At 34.9% G+C, this 15,884-nt stretch overlaps 1 protein-coding gene across 1 annotated transcript; it reads left to right on the forward strand.

The window, feature by feature from the left end:
* Positions 1-13,028: 13,028 nt before the first annotated feature.
* LOC127842772 (tetraspanin-18-like) lies at positions 13,029-15,720 on the forward strand. The gene is made up of 4 exons (XM_052372483.1): positions 13,029-13,116; positions 13,737-13,919; positions 14,203-14,286; positions 15,224-15,720. The coding sequence occupies exons 1-4, from the start codon at positions 13,048-13,050 to the stop codon at positions 15,290-15,292; spliced, it is 405 nt and encodes a 134-aa protein (XP_052228443.1). The 5' UTR covers positions 13,029-13,047; the 3' UTR covers positions 15,293-15,720.
* The last annotated feature ends 164 nt before the right edge of the window (positions 15,721-15,884 follow it).

Here is a 15,884-nt window from a genome sequence, read left to right on the forward strand (position 1 = left end):
AATCATTGGACACCGGAATTTTCCCGAAAGTATGGACATCTGCAAATGCAATACCGCTGTTCAAGAAAGGGAACAAAGAAGACCCAGCAAATTATCAGTATTTTATGTAAATCTTTAGAACATATAGTTTATTCTAATCTTTTAGCTCATTTCAATAAATATAACATACTTTAATTATGACTAACAGCATGGATCCAGAGAAAAGCGTTCCTGCGAAACACAAATTCTACAACTCATTGATTACCTGGCACGAAATATGACATCTGGAAAACAAACTGATCTATTATTTCTTGATTTCAGCAAAGCGTTCGACAAAGTGAACCATCATAAACTGCTTGTCAAATTACAGGAACATGGTGTGGATAAAGATACTTGCTCATGGATCGAATCATTCCTTATAGGTCGCACTCAACGGGTTGCTCTAGATGGAGGACTACTAGTATCATCCGAGGTACCAGTGACATCTGGGGTACCACAAGGGTCTATGCTTGGTCCGTTACATTTTCTTCTCTACATAAACGACTTACCTAAGTCTATTACCTCTCAAGTTCGCTTATTTGCGGATGACACTGCCGTATACATAACAATCAACAATATGCATGACTGCCACACTCAACAAAAAGATCTAGATAAACTAATGAAATGGGAACATCTTTGGGACATGGAGTTCAACCCAAGTAAATGTCAAGTTTTAAACATAACCAGAAAAAAATCAAAATTCTCTTTTAATAACAGGCTCCATGGACAAATATTAGAAACTGTTGACAATGCAAAATACTTAGGTGTGGACATTTCAAAAGACCTTTCATAGAACACCCATATAAATAGAATTACAAAAAATGCTAATAAATCTCTTGGTTTTCTCCGCAGGAACATACAGACGAGAAATTCCAACATTCGCCAGCTCGCATACAAGACCATGATTAGACCACAGGTTGATTATGCCTCTTCCGTATGAAGCCCTCACACATTACAAAATATACAAAAAATTGAAAACGTACAGCGCCGAGCAGTCCGCTGGGTCAAAAATAACTGTTCCCCATATGACAGTGTCACCTCCATGGAACAGGAACTTGGTTGGCAGACCCTGCAAGAAAGACGAAATAACACTACATTAATAATGTTTTTCAAAATTGTTCAAGGTTTAGTGGCTGTGCCCCTTCCATCATATATCGAGCGACCCACCCTCTTACTCGTCACATGCATCCCATCTCCTACAGACAGATCCATACTACTGCAAATTATTATAAGTTTTCATTTTTTCCATGTGCTATTGTGATGTGGAACAACCTCCCCGCCACTACAGTTTTATATCCTGATCTTGAAGGGTTTAAGCAGTCCCTGCCTTTCCCTTCTGCCACTTAAACTCTGGGAGACATGTTTTTATCAGTTTTTAACCTTAAATCACTTCATCTTGTAATAAATCTAACATACTTTTAACATTCTACCTGCACCGACTGCGCCCGATAATACCCGAAAGGGGAGTTAGACAGTATATATAGATAGATAGAATGGACTTAATAACCACATATCGAAAAGAGGGTCCTGTCGGTTGAGTGTAAAAATGTGGTAAAAATGCCCGAATTTAGTAGGATGTTGGCAGACGAGGTAGATAAGATAATTTACATTGAATTGTCTAATTCTTACAATTTTAACTCGAAAACTTTTTTCGAAGAGCTTCTTCTAGCACCATTTTGATTGATTTTTGTTAAGACTATTTTTATTGAAAAAAAAACGTTCTTAGAAAATAAAAAATAAAATTATATCGTTCGTAAAACAATTCTATTTTTGGCAAAAACTTTTAACGATTACTATACAGAGGGGGTAATCACGTGATAGTCAAGATGGCGACGTCTATGCCGGGGCAGATTTTTCGCCGTATTTTACCCTTGATTACCTGTATTGATTTTTCAAATGCCGCTCACCTTCCAGCTATATCAGCAAGAATGTTACTATCATTTATTTCGTAATAATATTCACTCTATATCTCGACTTTCCTCGCTGCGAAATTTCTTAGCGGGATGAACTAATTACAGCAAATTTTCACTAATATAATTTGCGGGGAGTAAACAGTGGCTGATCCAGGATTACTGGTTAGGGGGGGGGGGATATTGAAAGATTTGCTGGGGGTCAAGGGGCCGCTATGGCCCCTGGTTGGTGCAGGGCAAAGCCCTGCGAGGCCCTCCGTAAGGTCCAGTGATTTTGCAGGCTTTGGCAACCACTTCTCAAGCATGACACACCTTACATACTTTCATCAAAAAACCGTCTATGGTAAAGTCGAGATATAAAGCGTATTTTAATACGAAATAAACGCTTATCACCTTTTTACTGATATGGGTGGATATTGAACGTCCTTTAAAATTAAACAAAAGCAATGAAGGATATAAAACGGCGCAAAATTACTGTCTTGGTATGGACGTTGCCGTCTTGACTATCACTTGATTACCCCGTCAGTTATAGTTATTATGTTTAGGTTGGGCGGGTAAACGTGCCGCAGTGGTAAGCGCATCCGCTGACAGATCCGTGCATCACGGGTTCGAATACCGGCGATGTACGTTTTTTTTAACTTTTTTTTTCTTACTATAAAAATAAGTTCAGTCTATTAAAACTATTAAAGATGTGTAAGCAATCATATCCAATGGCATGTTAAAAAAGTGACAAAATATGTTATCAATTCCCTGAAAACGTGGATGGGGACGAGATTTTGATTAAATCATCGTAGTTCCACTTGTTTAATTCCTATATGCAATCATTCCAATAAATATGTTCCTTACTTTTTTGCTATTTTTGCATACTCAGTTATGTGTGTTATTCACAAAGTGAATATTGTCGTTTTTGATTTTGAAATAACATACTTTTTCAATGTATTATTAATGGGGTACGATACTTTAAGTAGTTTAAACAGATAGATAATTGTCTTGTTTCTTGCAGAAGAGTGTCGAGTGCTGTAATATCGTTAAACTGTGTGACGGCAAATATTTAACCTTGCGATTTTAAAACTGCAGAATTTGTGCTAAAAAATATAGCGTGTATGTCATATTTTACGTATGTAACGAAGTCGGTAAATATATATATATATATAACAACAACTTAACAACAACAACGAATTGTTCCTTTCTCATTAAAGGAAAAAGAAGCGATCGAATCAGTATAATTAATAGTAACAAAGCAAGAAAAACAAATATATATATTTGACTTTAGCGTTCGAATGAAAAGGTCGTTAAGACTCGTAAATAGTAATGATGTAATGATAACGTTAATACAAACAAGAGCATAAACGTCTAGCCAATACAAAATAACATTAACACCCGGGAAATTACATGCTCGCAAAATACCAACCTCCTTTGATACATATTTATGATTTTCCGATTGATTTAGGATGACTTGCAATATTTCACCACTTCTTGTTTCATTTATGTGTACTTATTCTAAAAAAATAAATTCTTTTTGATAGCCTCTATGATTTTCATTCAGTCAACAGCGTTCCTTTAACATTTATTTCAGCAGAAACTTCCCGATATCTTGCCAATTGACCTTCAATGCCGTCGGCGCTCTCGTTTACGTATGAAATATCGTCAATATCTGTCATTTCTATACCATCAATTAATATTAAGGTAGATTAAGTATCTTAGCCATTTTATCAAAATGGAGGCCATGCCACAATTTTATGCATTTCAATTTACAGATCTTTGAGCAAACAATAGCATGTGTTTACTATAATTAGTTATCAATCCGAAGCTAAGCCTATGACGTTTGCATAGGAAACGTTTAACGTTTAAAAACCGGCGAAAACCATCGTTTTTTTAAAAACCTTTACCACTTAAAAACGTATTTTGACGCATTTGTTGTCCATAAAAAAGTAAAATTTAATTAAAGACCTTTCGTACTAGATTTAAGTTTAAAAGGCTTTATTTCCAAGTCGCCAAACCTTAGATACTGATGAGCAGCAAACCGCATAAAACCTGAACAGACTGCGAGTCACTCGTAGGCTTTTCTGGTTTTCTGTTGTTTTCAAAAGCCATTTTCTTTTTGATTCTGATGAGGAAAGTGTTAAAGAAAAAGCTTGTCAAATAAGATTCAATTTAATTACCTTGGGTTAATATATCCCTTTAATTGTGATGAATTATACGTATCATAATGTAGATAGTTTTCGTGACATTATGAGATTGAAGAAATTTAAATGAATGTTTAAATGTTTGAGTAATGAATTTATATTATTTTTCCTATCTACAGCTAAGTTTCTGTATTAACAATTTGGCGACAAAGCACTAAACAATTTTCATGTACGATTGCTATTATATAACGAAAATGATATACATCTAACCGCGTCACGTACGTCTTTACAATTTATTTGAATATATTATTGTATACCATTTTATATAGCATCGGACCTTAATTTCACCGTAGCATAACATATACAGCAAGGATGGATTTTCCACACTCAATTATGAATATACAATGACATGCAGAAATCGTTTCGATTTTTATTTTATACTAGTTTTAGTTAGTTATGTTCATTAAAAATTGATTAATCCAATAATCCTATATTAGAGAATGAAGGCTAAACGTATTGCGAACTTGACTATAAATTCAGGGAATTTAGGACAAAATGATAGAAAACTGAGCTTGGGTCCGTATTTACCAAGCCATTCTTACAATTAAGAATAAAAGAATTCGTAGACTTACTAAATAAAAATACTTGCAAGTGTGCATATATATACTGGCTAAATTGTTGCCTGTTCCACGAACATCTTATTCTAAATGAAGAGTGAAATTTTTAAAAGAGTAAACTTAAATGCTTAACTTCTCTTTCAAGTAGTTTTAGAATAAAAGAGTTCTTTATTTTTAGACTTTAGTCTAAGAACAGGTTGTTGGTGAATACACGTCCTGGACGATCATAAAAGGTTATGGTCTGTACACACAAATTAGAAGAGGAAACAGACAATGTTTAAGGCGTAATGGTTGGGATCCATGTCATATTTCAATGTCAAATGTGAACGAAGTCGTTACAGTACATTGAGATTTTGTCAATCCTTCATTTAAGGAAGATTTGTTGACAGGCATATCTATGCGTAGATGTCAGACTTTGTTTTCGTTTAATTACCAAACAACCAGTAAAGGTAAAAAATGGCTTACAGTGAACGACCCCTTAAAGGAAAACTTTATTAAAATACAATTTTTAGCTCATCTTTTTTTTTGAAAAAAAAATGAGCTTTTGTCATCACCTTGGCGTCGGCGTCTGCGTCGGCGTCGGCGTCAGCGTCCGGTTAAGTATTGCGTTTAGGTCCACTTTTCTCAAAAAGTATCAATGCTATTGCATTCAAACTTGCTACACTTACTTACTATCATAAGGGGACTGGGCAGGCAAAGTTAGATAACCCTGGCGTGCATTTTGACTGAATTATGTGCCCTTTTTATACTTAGAAAATTGAAAATTTTGGTTAAGTTTTGCGTTTAGGTCCACTTTTTTCAGAAAGTATCAATGCTATTGCATTCAAACTTGGTACACTTACTTACTATCATGAGGGGACTGGGCAGGCAAAGTTAGATAACTCTGGCGTGCATTTTGACAGAATTATGTGCCCTTTTTATACTTAGAAAATTGAAAAATTTGGTAAAGTTTTGTGTTTAGGTCCATTTTATTCCTTAAGTATCAAAGCTATTGCTTTCATACTTGCTACACTTACTAACTATCATAAGGGGACTGTGCAGGCAAAGTAATGTAACTCTGACTGGCATTTTGACAGAATTATGGGCCCTTTATACTTAGAAAATTGAAAATTTGGTTAAGTTTTGTGTTTTGGTCCACTTAACCCTTAAATTATCATAGATATTGCTTTCATACTTGGAACACTCGCAAACTATCATAAGGGTACAGTAAAAGGACAAGTTGCATAACTCTGGATGTCATTTTTATGGAATTATGGCCCTTTTTTGACTTAGTAACTTATATATGGTTAAATTTTGTGTTTCGATCCACTTAACTTCTTAAGTATCAAGGCTATTGCTTTCAAACTTCAAATACTTTAGTGCTATCATGAGGTTACTGTACCTGGCAAGTTGAATTTTACCTTGACCTTTGAATGACCTTGACTCTCAAGGTCAAATTATTAAATTTTGCTAAAATTGCCATAACTTCTTTATTTATGATTAGATTTGATTGATACTTTGACAAAACTACTCTTACCTGACAAACCACAATAGACTCCACCCAAACCATCCCCAGTGCCCCCCCCTCCCCCCGAATCCCCCCCTATTTTTTTTTTAAGATCATCTCACAAATGACCACCACACCCTCACACTATACCCCCCAACCCCCCCCCCCATTTTTTTTTTAAACGGTTAAAAAACACAACTATTTATTTTTATTATTTTATGTTTGAAATACCCTCCAACCATCGCACCCAAGAATCCCCCACCACCCCCATCCCCCCACCCGAATCCCCACCCCCTATTTTTTTTTTTAAAGATCATCTCACAAATTACCACCACACCCTCACACTATACCCCCCCCCCCACCTCACCCCCCCCCCCGATTTATTATTTTTTTTAGATCATCTCACAAATTACCACCTTACCCTCACACTATACTCCCCCACCTCACCCCCCCCCCCCCAATTTTTATTTTTATTATTTTATGTTTGAAATACCGTCCAACCATCGCACCAAAGAATCCCCCCCTCCCCGATTCCGATTTTTGAATTTTTTTTTGCATTTTTTTCGCATTTTTGGAAGATAATGTAATAAATGTCCACACCCCCACACCATACACCCCTCTTCACTCCACCCCTCCCTCCTTTGTGATTGAAAATGAGAGCCCCTTCACCTTTAAAAAGAAAATAGATGAGCGGTCTGCACCCGCAAGGCGGTGCTCTTGTTTTATTTTTGAATTAATTTCATCTTCACTTTACTTGGTCTGTTTAAAAATATTACGGATTATTTTTGTTATTTTTGAAATACAACTTTTAGTTTTAAATCAATTAAATTTTCAATTTACTTGATATTTTAAAATTATTTTGGATTTTTTTTCAGTCACACTAATGATTATCCTGGTACTCAACAAAACAGCGTGCATCGCAGCTGGTTAACACGGCATTTTTATCTAAGTATAATACAATTATACGAAGTGAATACCTTATGATACCTTTTCAATACGTGAATTTTTTGTTGTTGGTTTAAACATATTTATTCAAGAATGTATTTTACAACATAAGTTACTAAAGTTTATAGGATTGGAACGATAGCTAGTGCTATTAGGATTCATTTCCTGTTGTGTTTTTTTTTTTAATTTTACAAATATTATTTACACATAAATACATATGACTGATATTATCATTTCATGGACAATTTTTATTGAGTTTAAACATCACATTTGAGTAAATATATACACTAGTTAAATGATTTGTGTCTGATAAAGATAAATTCTGACAAGTATGAACATAGAGTATTTAAACATTCTTTAATATAATATGATATGATATGTATCATGAATCTCGCACAAGGCTGCCCATTTTATTGTTTTATTCTTAAATACTTGTTTTCAAACATTCAAAATATAGAAATTCCAAAGTTAAAAATAATCAAACAAAATATAGAAAGACACAATCTGTAAAGAAGTTTTTCTAATGTATATCACGTGATATGCTTGAAGAAAAAAAACAGTATACAACTCTTTTACCGTAATTTTGACACTGTTTTAGTATACCTTTTTAAATCCATTGTTTTTCTGATTGCTTATTAAAATGTATTGGACAAACTTGTTTGATCTGCATTGCGTCACAAACAATAGCTGTATACCGGTAACAGTTTTCAATACATTGTGCGTAAGTGGCAACATAGAAATCAAACCAGCGAATAACAACAGAATTAATAGGATCAAATTTTCACAAAGGATTTGTTTTTTTATTGGTTTGATTACCAATACACAGGTAACCACAAGTATAAATAAACTACTGTCATTAAACATATTATATCAGAATTTATTGCGAACATTTCAGTAAGGCTAATTGCGTGCGTATATTTTGTTTGAAGAAAAAACATCTTTTCAGTGTGACTTTGCAGACTTGAAGAGCAGAGATGGGATGTATTACAACAATTGGACGAGTAGTTCTCGTGGTGCTAAACATCGTATTCTTCGTAAGTCAGTTTATTAAGATTTGCGATTAGTTATAATACATGCTATTGAATCGCTTGTAACTTTAAATATTTGCAGTATACAAAGACCTATGTATTTTATAGGTCTTTGCACTATATTTTTTAATAATTATCAAGGTAAACGTGTTGAATGTTGGACCTTACATGGATAAACAAATATTAAACTATACCGGAAGAGTGTTCAAGTTATATACACTTATTTAAAAAAGGACAGTATATTAGTGTTTAGTTTTTAATATTATGCTACAAGTTTGATCCATGATGAAATTAAATGTGTTTTATGTCATGTGCGGCCATTGGAGCTCCCTACCAGCGTGCGCATACACGCAGTCTGGTCACGAGCTACACTTTTCGTTAATTAGACCGCGAAATATTGCGTGACTTTATTGCGGACTGCATTGGTAAAGACCAGGCTTGTCTACATATACGCTGGCCGGAATTCGCATAAAACCTTATTTTTCATTTCCGCTCAAATTATTTTGGCATTTACTTATAAGTGTATATCAATGCACTATTTTATACATGTAATAGTGTTGAAAACAGCAACCAACTTTGCATTGATTTCAAAGCAACTGTTACCGTACGGTTTTACACTAGTATTTTTGCGAATGTTATATTGATCAATGTCGAGACAATACTATTACAGTTCGACAGTTTATTTGTGAATTTATTTCGGCAGATTCCTTTACCTTTTCACAAAATTGTTCATATTTATATTTTAAACAACTATAAGTTAAACGCTACTAAAGTTTAATATGGTAAACTTTACAAATAGCTTTCTAAAAAATGCCAATTTTAGAATAGGCCAAAACTATTGCATATTTAAATGCTTCTCAAAATATTGATAAACATTATGCTATGTCTGATAAACTGTCATTATCGGTAATTTGACATATTGTATTTGCCACAGTTGAATTGTTTTTGCTTGAACATAATATTCTACACATGTTTTGAAAAAATTTATAGTCATAATATTTCCTAACATACATTAATCCGTTACTTACATAAAGCCGCTTGTATATTTTGATTGGCGTGTTTGCAAACAATTATTTTTAATCTCCTTTATTGTATAACATCATCCGCAATATGCAAAATTGATATTTGAACCGTTAAATCATGGTGTGGCAAAACAGTGTCAGACGCATAGGCTTCAGTTCATTGATTTATCATGTTCACTGTCTTATTAATGCCTTTTAGAGACCAAACGTCGGTGCGTTTTCATAACTAAAATATATTTCTCCTAATTTGCATAATCATCCGCTCTATCTCTACCAAACCCTTGAAAAATTGACCAAAAATTAGATTTAAACGAGGAGAAATCCATCTTCATACTTTTATTCCTCCATATACATGATACGAAGATCGAAACACAATATAACTATAATAAGCAAGGGTGCAGGTAAATACAAACAAACGATATACATGGATGTTAACAACAACATCAGCAAAAAAAGAGAGAAAATATAAACATTATTATTTAGTAAAATCTCGATGCTTTGTTATTTTTGTTTTTTAACAGAGTCTCCAGGTTGTCCCATCTAGGAGGCAAAAGCGAAATTCTAGTCAGGCGCCAGGAGTATCGTGTTATCTTTATCATTATGTTAAATTGGAAAATTATATAACCAGCCAATCTCGAGCCTAGCACCGAAACACGAAATTGCTAAACAGACGATTCATGGCTGTAAAAACAAATTATCTAATTGTACTGTATAATATATAATGTATATATATACACATATATACATAACACACACACATACATATATACACGCGCAAGGTAATCATTTAGAGAGTTCCCTACTGTGAAAACATTTTGCATACTAGTGATGAAAGTCTTGTATGAATGAAGTTGTCATAGTTTATGTCAAGAAACATCCGAAGAATATAATTGCACTGCTCAGAAAGACTAGAGCGACACATCTGGTTATTACCACTAAGACCATTGGTGTCCATTATGGTTTTCCATAACTGTTCACGAGTGTTTGAATTCGCATTACAGAGCAGAATACGATGGTGCACTATATTTGAATTAAATCCATTACAAAGTGCACATGTATTTAAGTACACGGGCATAGTAAGTCGCCCAATTACTCGCACTGTCTTGCTATTGAGAGAGGAGAGTTCAGGATTATTTCTGGCTATATTCAATAAAGCACACACTCCGTCGGATCGTAATATTGTTGAGCCAAGAAAGGGGTACTTCACCAAACACTCTTGCAGCAGATATCTTTGGATTTATGTCTGTGATGCATGGACTAGTATTCGACGTTATAGTATTATGCATCATCTAATTAAACTTATGTGCAGTACTTTATTTGTTTGATCTCTTTATCATCTTCTTCTATATTACACCAACAACCGCCCCACCGCCCGACCCCACCCTTGAAACATTGATAAAAAATAAACTGTTAATTTCAGAATGAACAGACTTCGTAACAGGGTTTTGTTTGCTGAAAGAATTTATCATTATGTCAATGTGAATATGATGTGTACATACACACAATCACATCTTGGCGCTTTTTGTTATGTCTTTGCATTTCCGTCAGTCTGCCTGTCTGCATAAACTAGTGTTCAACTGAATGGCTTTTATGCATCGTCTAATTAAACTTATGTGCTGTACTATATTAGTTTGATCACTTTTCATCGACATCTGCGAAATAGTAACGCCTCACAATATCAATCTTTGCTTCGATATTACGTCATTCACGGTCTCGGTATAAGATGAACGTCACCACATATGGTACTTAGTAACAATCTCTCTATGATTTTATTTCAGCTGCTGGGATTGTCGTTGATCGTTCTGGGGCTCGTACTCAGGTTTGGCGAGTCTCTGTACAAGCCTGTGCTGGAGGTGGGTTTGCTGAAAGTACAACAGGCTTTAGAGGACACCAACCTCGCAAACTTTGACGTCAACAGTATCAATCTAGGGGAGGTAATAAGTGACTTTCTTATTATTTCACCCGATCTTTATTTGCTTTATTAAGTTACGGTTTTATTTTTCGGTATTTCACCAACAAAATTTCTTATGATTATTTTCTGATTAAAGCTTACATTAATAGTGGAATTCTATTGATAATTAGAAACGCAATGTAAAATCAAGTCACAGTATTAAAAGCAATGTCCTAACGATATTTTTGTCGTTGCCTAGGTAATGGTGGGTATGTCTATCGGCGTGATATTGGGCGGTTTATTTCTGACGGCCATTGCTGTTTGCGGATGGTGCGGTGCGTGTTACAAAGTCAAGTGCTTCTTATACATAGTAAGTTCTCCAACACCCACATGCATGTTTGAACATTCTTGTGCAACGCATGTTCTCAAATATCAAAATGTATGTTTGTTTATTTGTGTAGACGATCAGTTATTAAAGACCTAAATGTATGTTTGTATATTCCTATTAACATTCAGTTCCAAAAAACTAATGTAAATCCCTGTATATAATAAGTTATAAAACTCCCAAATGCTTGTTTGACATAAGACATAAATTAAGAGCGACAATGTTGAGCAAACTACCTTTGGAGCGGGGGGGGGGGGGGGGGCTAAACATTCTACATTCATAGTATAATACAGGATTCATATTTAATCATGTTAGACAATTAAAGGGGGCTTTTCACGTTTGGGGAAATTTTCGTTTTAGTTGTGATATTTGTGAGGAAACAGTAATACTGAACATTTACCATGCTCTATAACAGCCATTATATGCATCTTTTGGCGATGTAAAAACCTAAAATTATAAAACGTTCCAAAGCGAAACGAATTAATAATTTGGAGAGTTCTGTTGTTGTCGTTATATTTTGTGAAACTATATGGATTGCTTATATAAAGTATAAAATACTTCCGTAACTGTATCCGGAAGGATGGCCGAATGGTCGGAGACTTTTTACGACTGGACTCCAGGGTCAGTGGTTCGAGCCCTACTAAGGGTTACCTTGTTCTTTTTTTAATTGAATTTTTTATTTTTTACTGGAGCTTTTTATATCAAATGTTTACATTTTTCAATATAAAGCATTTAATGACAAACTTAAAACAAGGCTATTGTCAAGCAATATGGTCCCCTGGCTCCACCATTGTCAGAAATTCCACCATTTTCAGAATATTTCTTTTTTTTGGTTACCATAGCAACCACAATTTTTGACGCAGGAACAAAATGAAATGACGTGCATAATGTCAAAATATGAAAAACTTAAAAAGTTATCGCAGGATCCAGAAAAGTGTGACAGACTCACAGACGCACAAAGCGCAAACCATAGGTCCCCGCCGGTGAAACTGGTAGGGGACAAAAATGCCAAAATCTGTGAAAAGGCCCCTTTAATACATTGTTATGCAGAGTTTACCGGGCTGGATTATTGTACTCGTGAATTTTGTAGTTTTGGAAAACTAACGTAAATTTCTTCTATACGTAAACTGCATCATTCAGTGTTTGCTGCCTGACTATATGAATTATGATTGTGTTACATGCTTAATTAATTATCGCTATTGTATTTTCAGTACACTGCAGTCATCGTCGTTTTCATGTTAACAGAAATTCTCGCAATCGGATTGCTGTATGGCAAACCGGATCTGGTAAGTCGACCCCCCCCCCACTAAATCATTTATGTAGTTTCTGATTTCATGTTATAATTTAATTTCGTGGATGCATTTCAGACTTTGTCTCCACATTTGGTATCTGTTTTTTCAACATCGTTTTCCTATTTTCTGATTGTTTACCTGTATATTACGTGTATATTCAAAACTTGTTTTCGCACAGTCCGTATAAATATATGTAGTGTTAATTTTTTTAATCGTTTTCGTATATTCTTTTTTGATTGATAATTGTACTTTCGGAACTCGTATTCGTAGTTTAACATTATTTATGTCTATTCCTGGTCACAGGTGAAGAGCCCCGTGAAGTCGTCCATGTCAAAATATAAAGGTATCGAGTCCTCTGAAGTGTACTCACTTGGCTGGAACGTCGTCATGGTCCAGGTATGACAGTGTTTTTGTGTGTGTTAAAAATCGGATCCGGTATTCGACCCAATTTCAGATTGAAAACGTATGTATTGTTTTCTTAATGGGCCCTAAACATTCCCATTTGAAGGTTGCAAAAAACAACAACATGATTTACTTTTTTCCATATATTTCAACATTTTGTTCAATTCCCATCCAGCCATACCAGTACAGCCTTATTAAAAATGATACTGAAAAATCACTTATATTCTCAATCGAACATTTTTAGCAAAACAGCAACAACACTGATTTCCCAATTTTAGTCAATTTTCCTAATTCAAAGGGACCCGGCCCCATTCCCTAAAATGGTAAAAAAACACTATGAATTAAAAAAACGAAACCTTTCTCATTTAAATAAAATAACTAAAATAAGAAGGTCAAGTACTATTAAGTTCTGCCTTTCTTTTTAACATAAGTCCGTAAATGGAAATGTTCACATATTGACGACTCGGTTGCAGGTTCGAAAAATAAAAGAAAGGTAAGGTATAACAGGTGATTACATCTTATAAATTACGGGAGATAACCCACAATATAATTTAAATGGTATGTAAAAACGAAATTTCTTATATACCGCTTTTAATGCTGTCATTTTTCCACAGTTCAAATGCTGCGGTGTTGACAGCTACAAAGACTTCGACTTTACGGGCGAGTGGGTACAGCCTGTGGTTGGTGTGACGTTAGAGACGCCAATAGCGTGCTGCAAGACGCTGCCAACTGGAGCGACGTTGGCGGATTTTGCTTGCGCGACTTCATATGACGAGACCCTCAGCAACGGAATGACGGTAAAGACTAATATGTGTATTGTTATAATATATTTGTATCAATATAACTTCAAATGTAAAGAAATATATAGAAACAAGCACGTGCATTTTTTTATTATCACATCAACGCTAAAGTCGGAAATCTTTTACATTTGGCGTATCGTTACGATGTCAATCAAGTTATTTACCATAATAACATTCACTGTTGCAAGTATCAGCATTAACAACAACATCAAAAACTGAACGCAATTATTGAATGAACACTTCTAAGAAATGTAATTTAAGAAGGATCCGGTATTTTCAGGGCTGTTACTCGGAGATATGGAGTCGCTCGTTCGGCAAAACGGCTGTTGTTGTACCCGTGCTAGTGGTGTGTGGCCTTATTCAGGTAATGTCTAGTGCGCGGCTCTAATATTTGCGGGGTAGAAACATATTTTCGAACATCAATTTTTCTTTAAAAACATTTTTTAAAGGTCTGAGACTCTTACGAAAATATGCCTGTACTATTCCTATATTCAATATGTATACTGCATATTTCTGTTCGGCTCAATACAGAAAGATATTTAACTGAATACTTCGTTAAACCATGTAACTTTTTTCCATATAAGAGTATATGTGACTTTAAAATAATGAAATTAATTGGTAACCTATGTGTTGTGTTACATCAGTTATAAAGGAAAAATGCGAGAAAAACTGGGTATAACATCGAAACTTAAAAAAATGTTCGAACGAGATTCGCACTACCCTAACCCGCGGCCCCAAAATTCCATTTCTTATTATTGCACACTTTCATGCTTTGCCTCTTAATTCTTCGAAAGGGACACCTATGTAGCTTAGGCATCAATCCTTTAAATGATTGATGGTACACATGCAACATGGCGACGTTCTTCTTAAACCTTGACATAGCAGTGCACCTATCTCTTAAACATTCAGGATGAAAAAATGCTTCTTGTTCAATATTTATAATATGTATATGTATGTCGAAACCACATAATTTAAATGTATATCTTGTTTTATCATGTACACATCTATATGTATTACATATATGCATGATTATAATAAAATTCCAGGTATTCAACGTAAGTCCAATATATTTTAAAACTATCTTGAACGAATGAAGTTTAGCCGAAGTGTCGTTACCGTTTTGTCTAAATGTATATACATGTAAATGTTGACGATTACTTATTTATTTGTTATCGTAGAACCTTAGCACATTCGAATCTTTACCATGTATACAACGACATCATCCAAACATGTCTCATCCACTGCAATCATTAGCGCTAAGCCTTACAACATGTAATTAACAACGGATTTGCTCTTTTCAGATCGCATTCATAGTGTTTGCAATAAGCTTGGCGAAATCTGTCGACGAGGAAAAAGTACGGCCACTGTAACAAGGCATCGCAATGTCGAGGATGTGAGAGTCTGCCAGTTACGAAAAGCATTCACTGAATTCACGTTCCTGTGTACATGTAAATAAAATAGTTTGTCTACGAAAGTATACTGATTTTTAAATTATTATAAACTTGTGGGAAATCGGTATGCAACTCTGTGTTATAAGTTAGAATTGAAGGTTATGCCCACATTATATTTGGGTTAAACAGTTATTGATTGACAATTCCCAACTGGTTAATTAATAAATTCTGCAATAGAACTGTGTAGACTGCAATAGAAAGGTGTAAAAAGTCATTATTGTCGACACCAGTCCGATGTCTTGCTACACGGTACTTAGATCAGCGTCGACTTTGGTTGTTCTTTAGCTAGAGTCGAATCGGGCACGATCGCAACCTCCAAATTTGACTGGAACCAGCATGGCTGGCAATCTCCACGCAGAGTTGTCGTTCCATGCTCTCTATACATTTTGATCCAGCTATGATGGTTCCAGTCAAATCTCTGCGCGGAGGTTGCATAGCTGGATCAAAATGTAAGTGAAAGCATGGGACGACAACTCTGCGTGGAGATTGGACCGATCGATGTGCAAATGCG

Source organism: Dreissena polymorpha, chromosome 8 (assembly GCF_020536995.1).
Source record: "Dreissena polymorpha isolate Duluth1 chromosome 8, UMN_Dpol_1.0, whole genome shotgun sequence".
Lineage (NCBI taxonomy): Eukaryota > Metazoa > Mollusca > Bivalvia > Myida > Dreissenidae > Dreissena > Dreissena polymorpha.

Excerpts from the sequence above, each read along its gene's own strand:
- LOC127842772 (XM_052372483.1), top strand. The coding sequence starts at position 13,048 with ATGTCAAAATATAAAGGTATCGAGTCCTCTGAAGTGTACTCACTTGGC. Across the intron at positions 13,117-13,736 it reads GGAACGTCGTCATGGTCCAG|TTCAAATGCTGCGGTGTTGA; the intron begins GTATGACAGTGT and ends ATTTTTCCACAG. Across the intron at positions 13,920-14,202 it reads CCCTCAGCAACGGAATGACG|GGCTGTTACTCGGAGATATG; the intron begins GTAAAGACTAAT and ends CGGTATTTTCAG.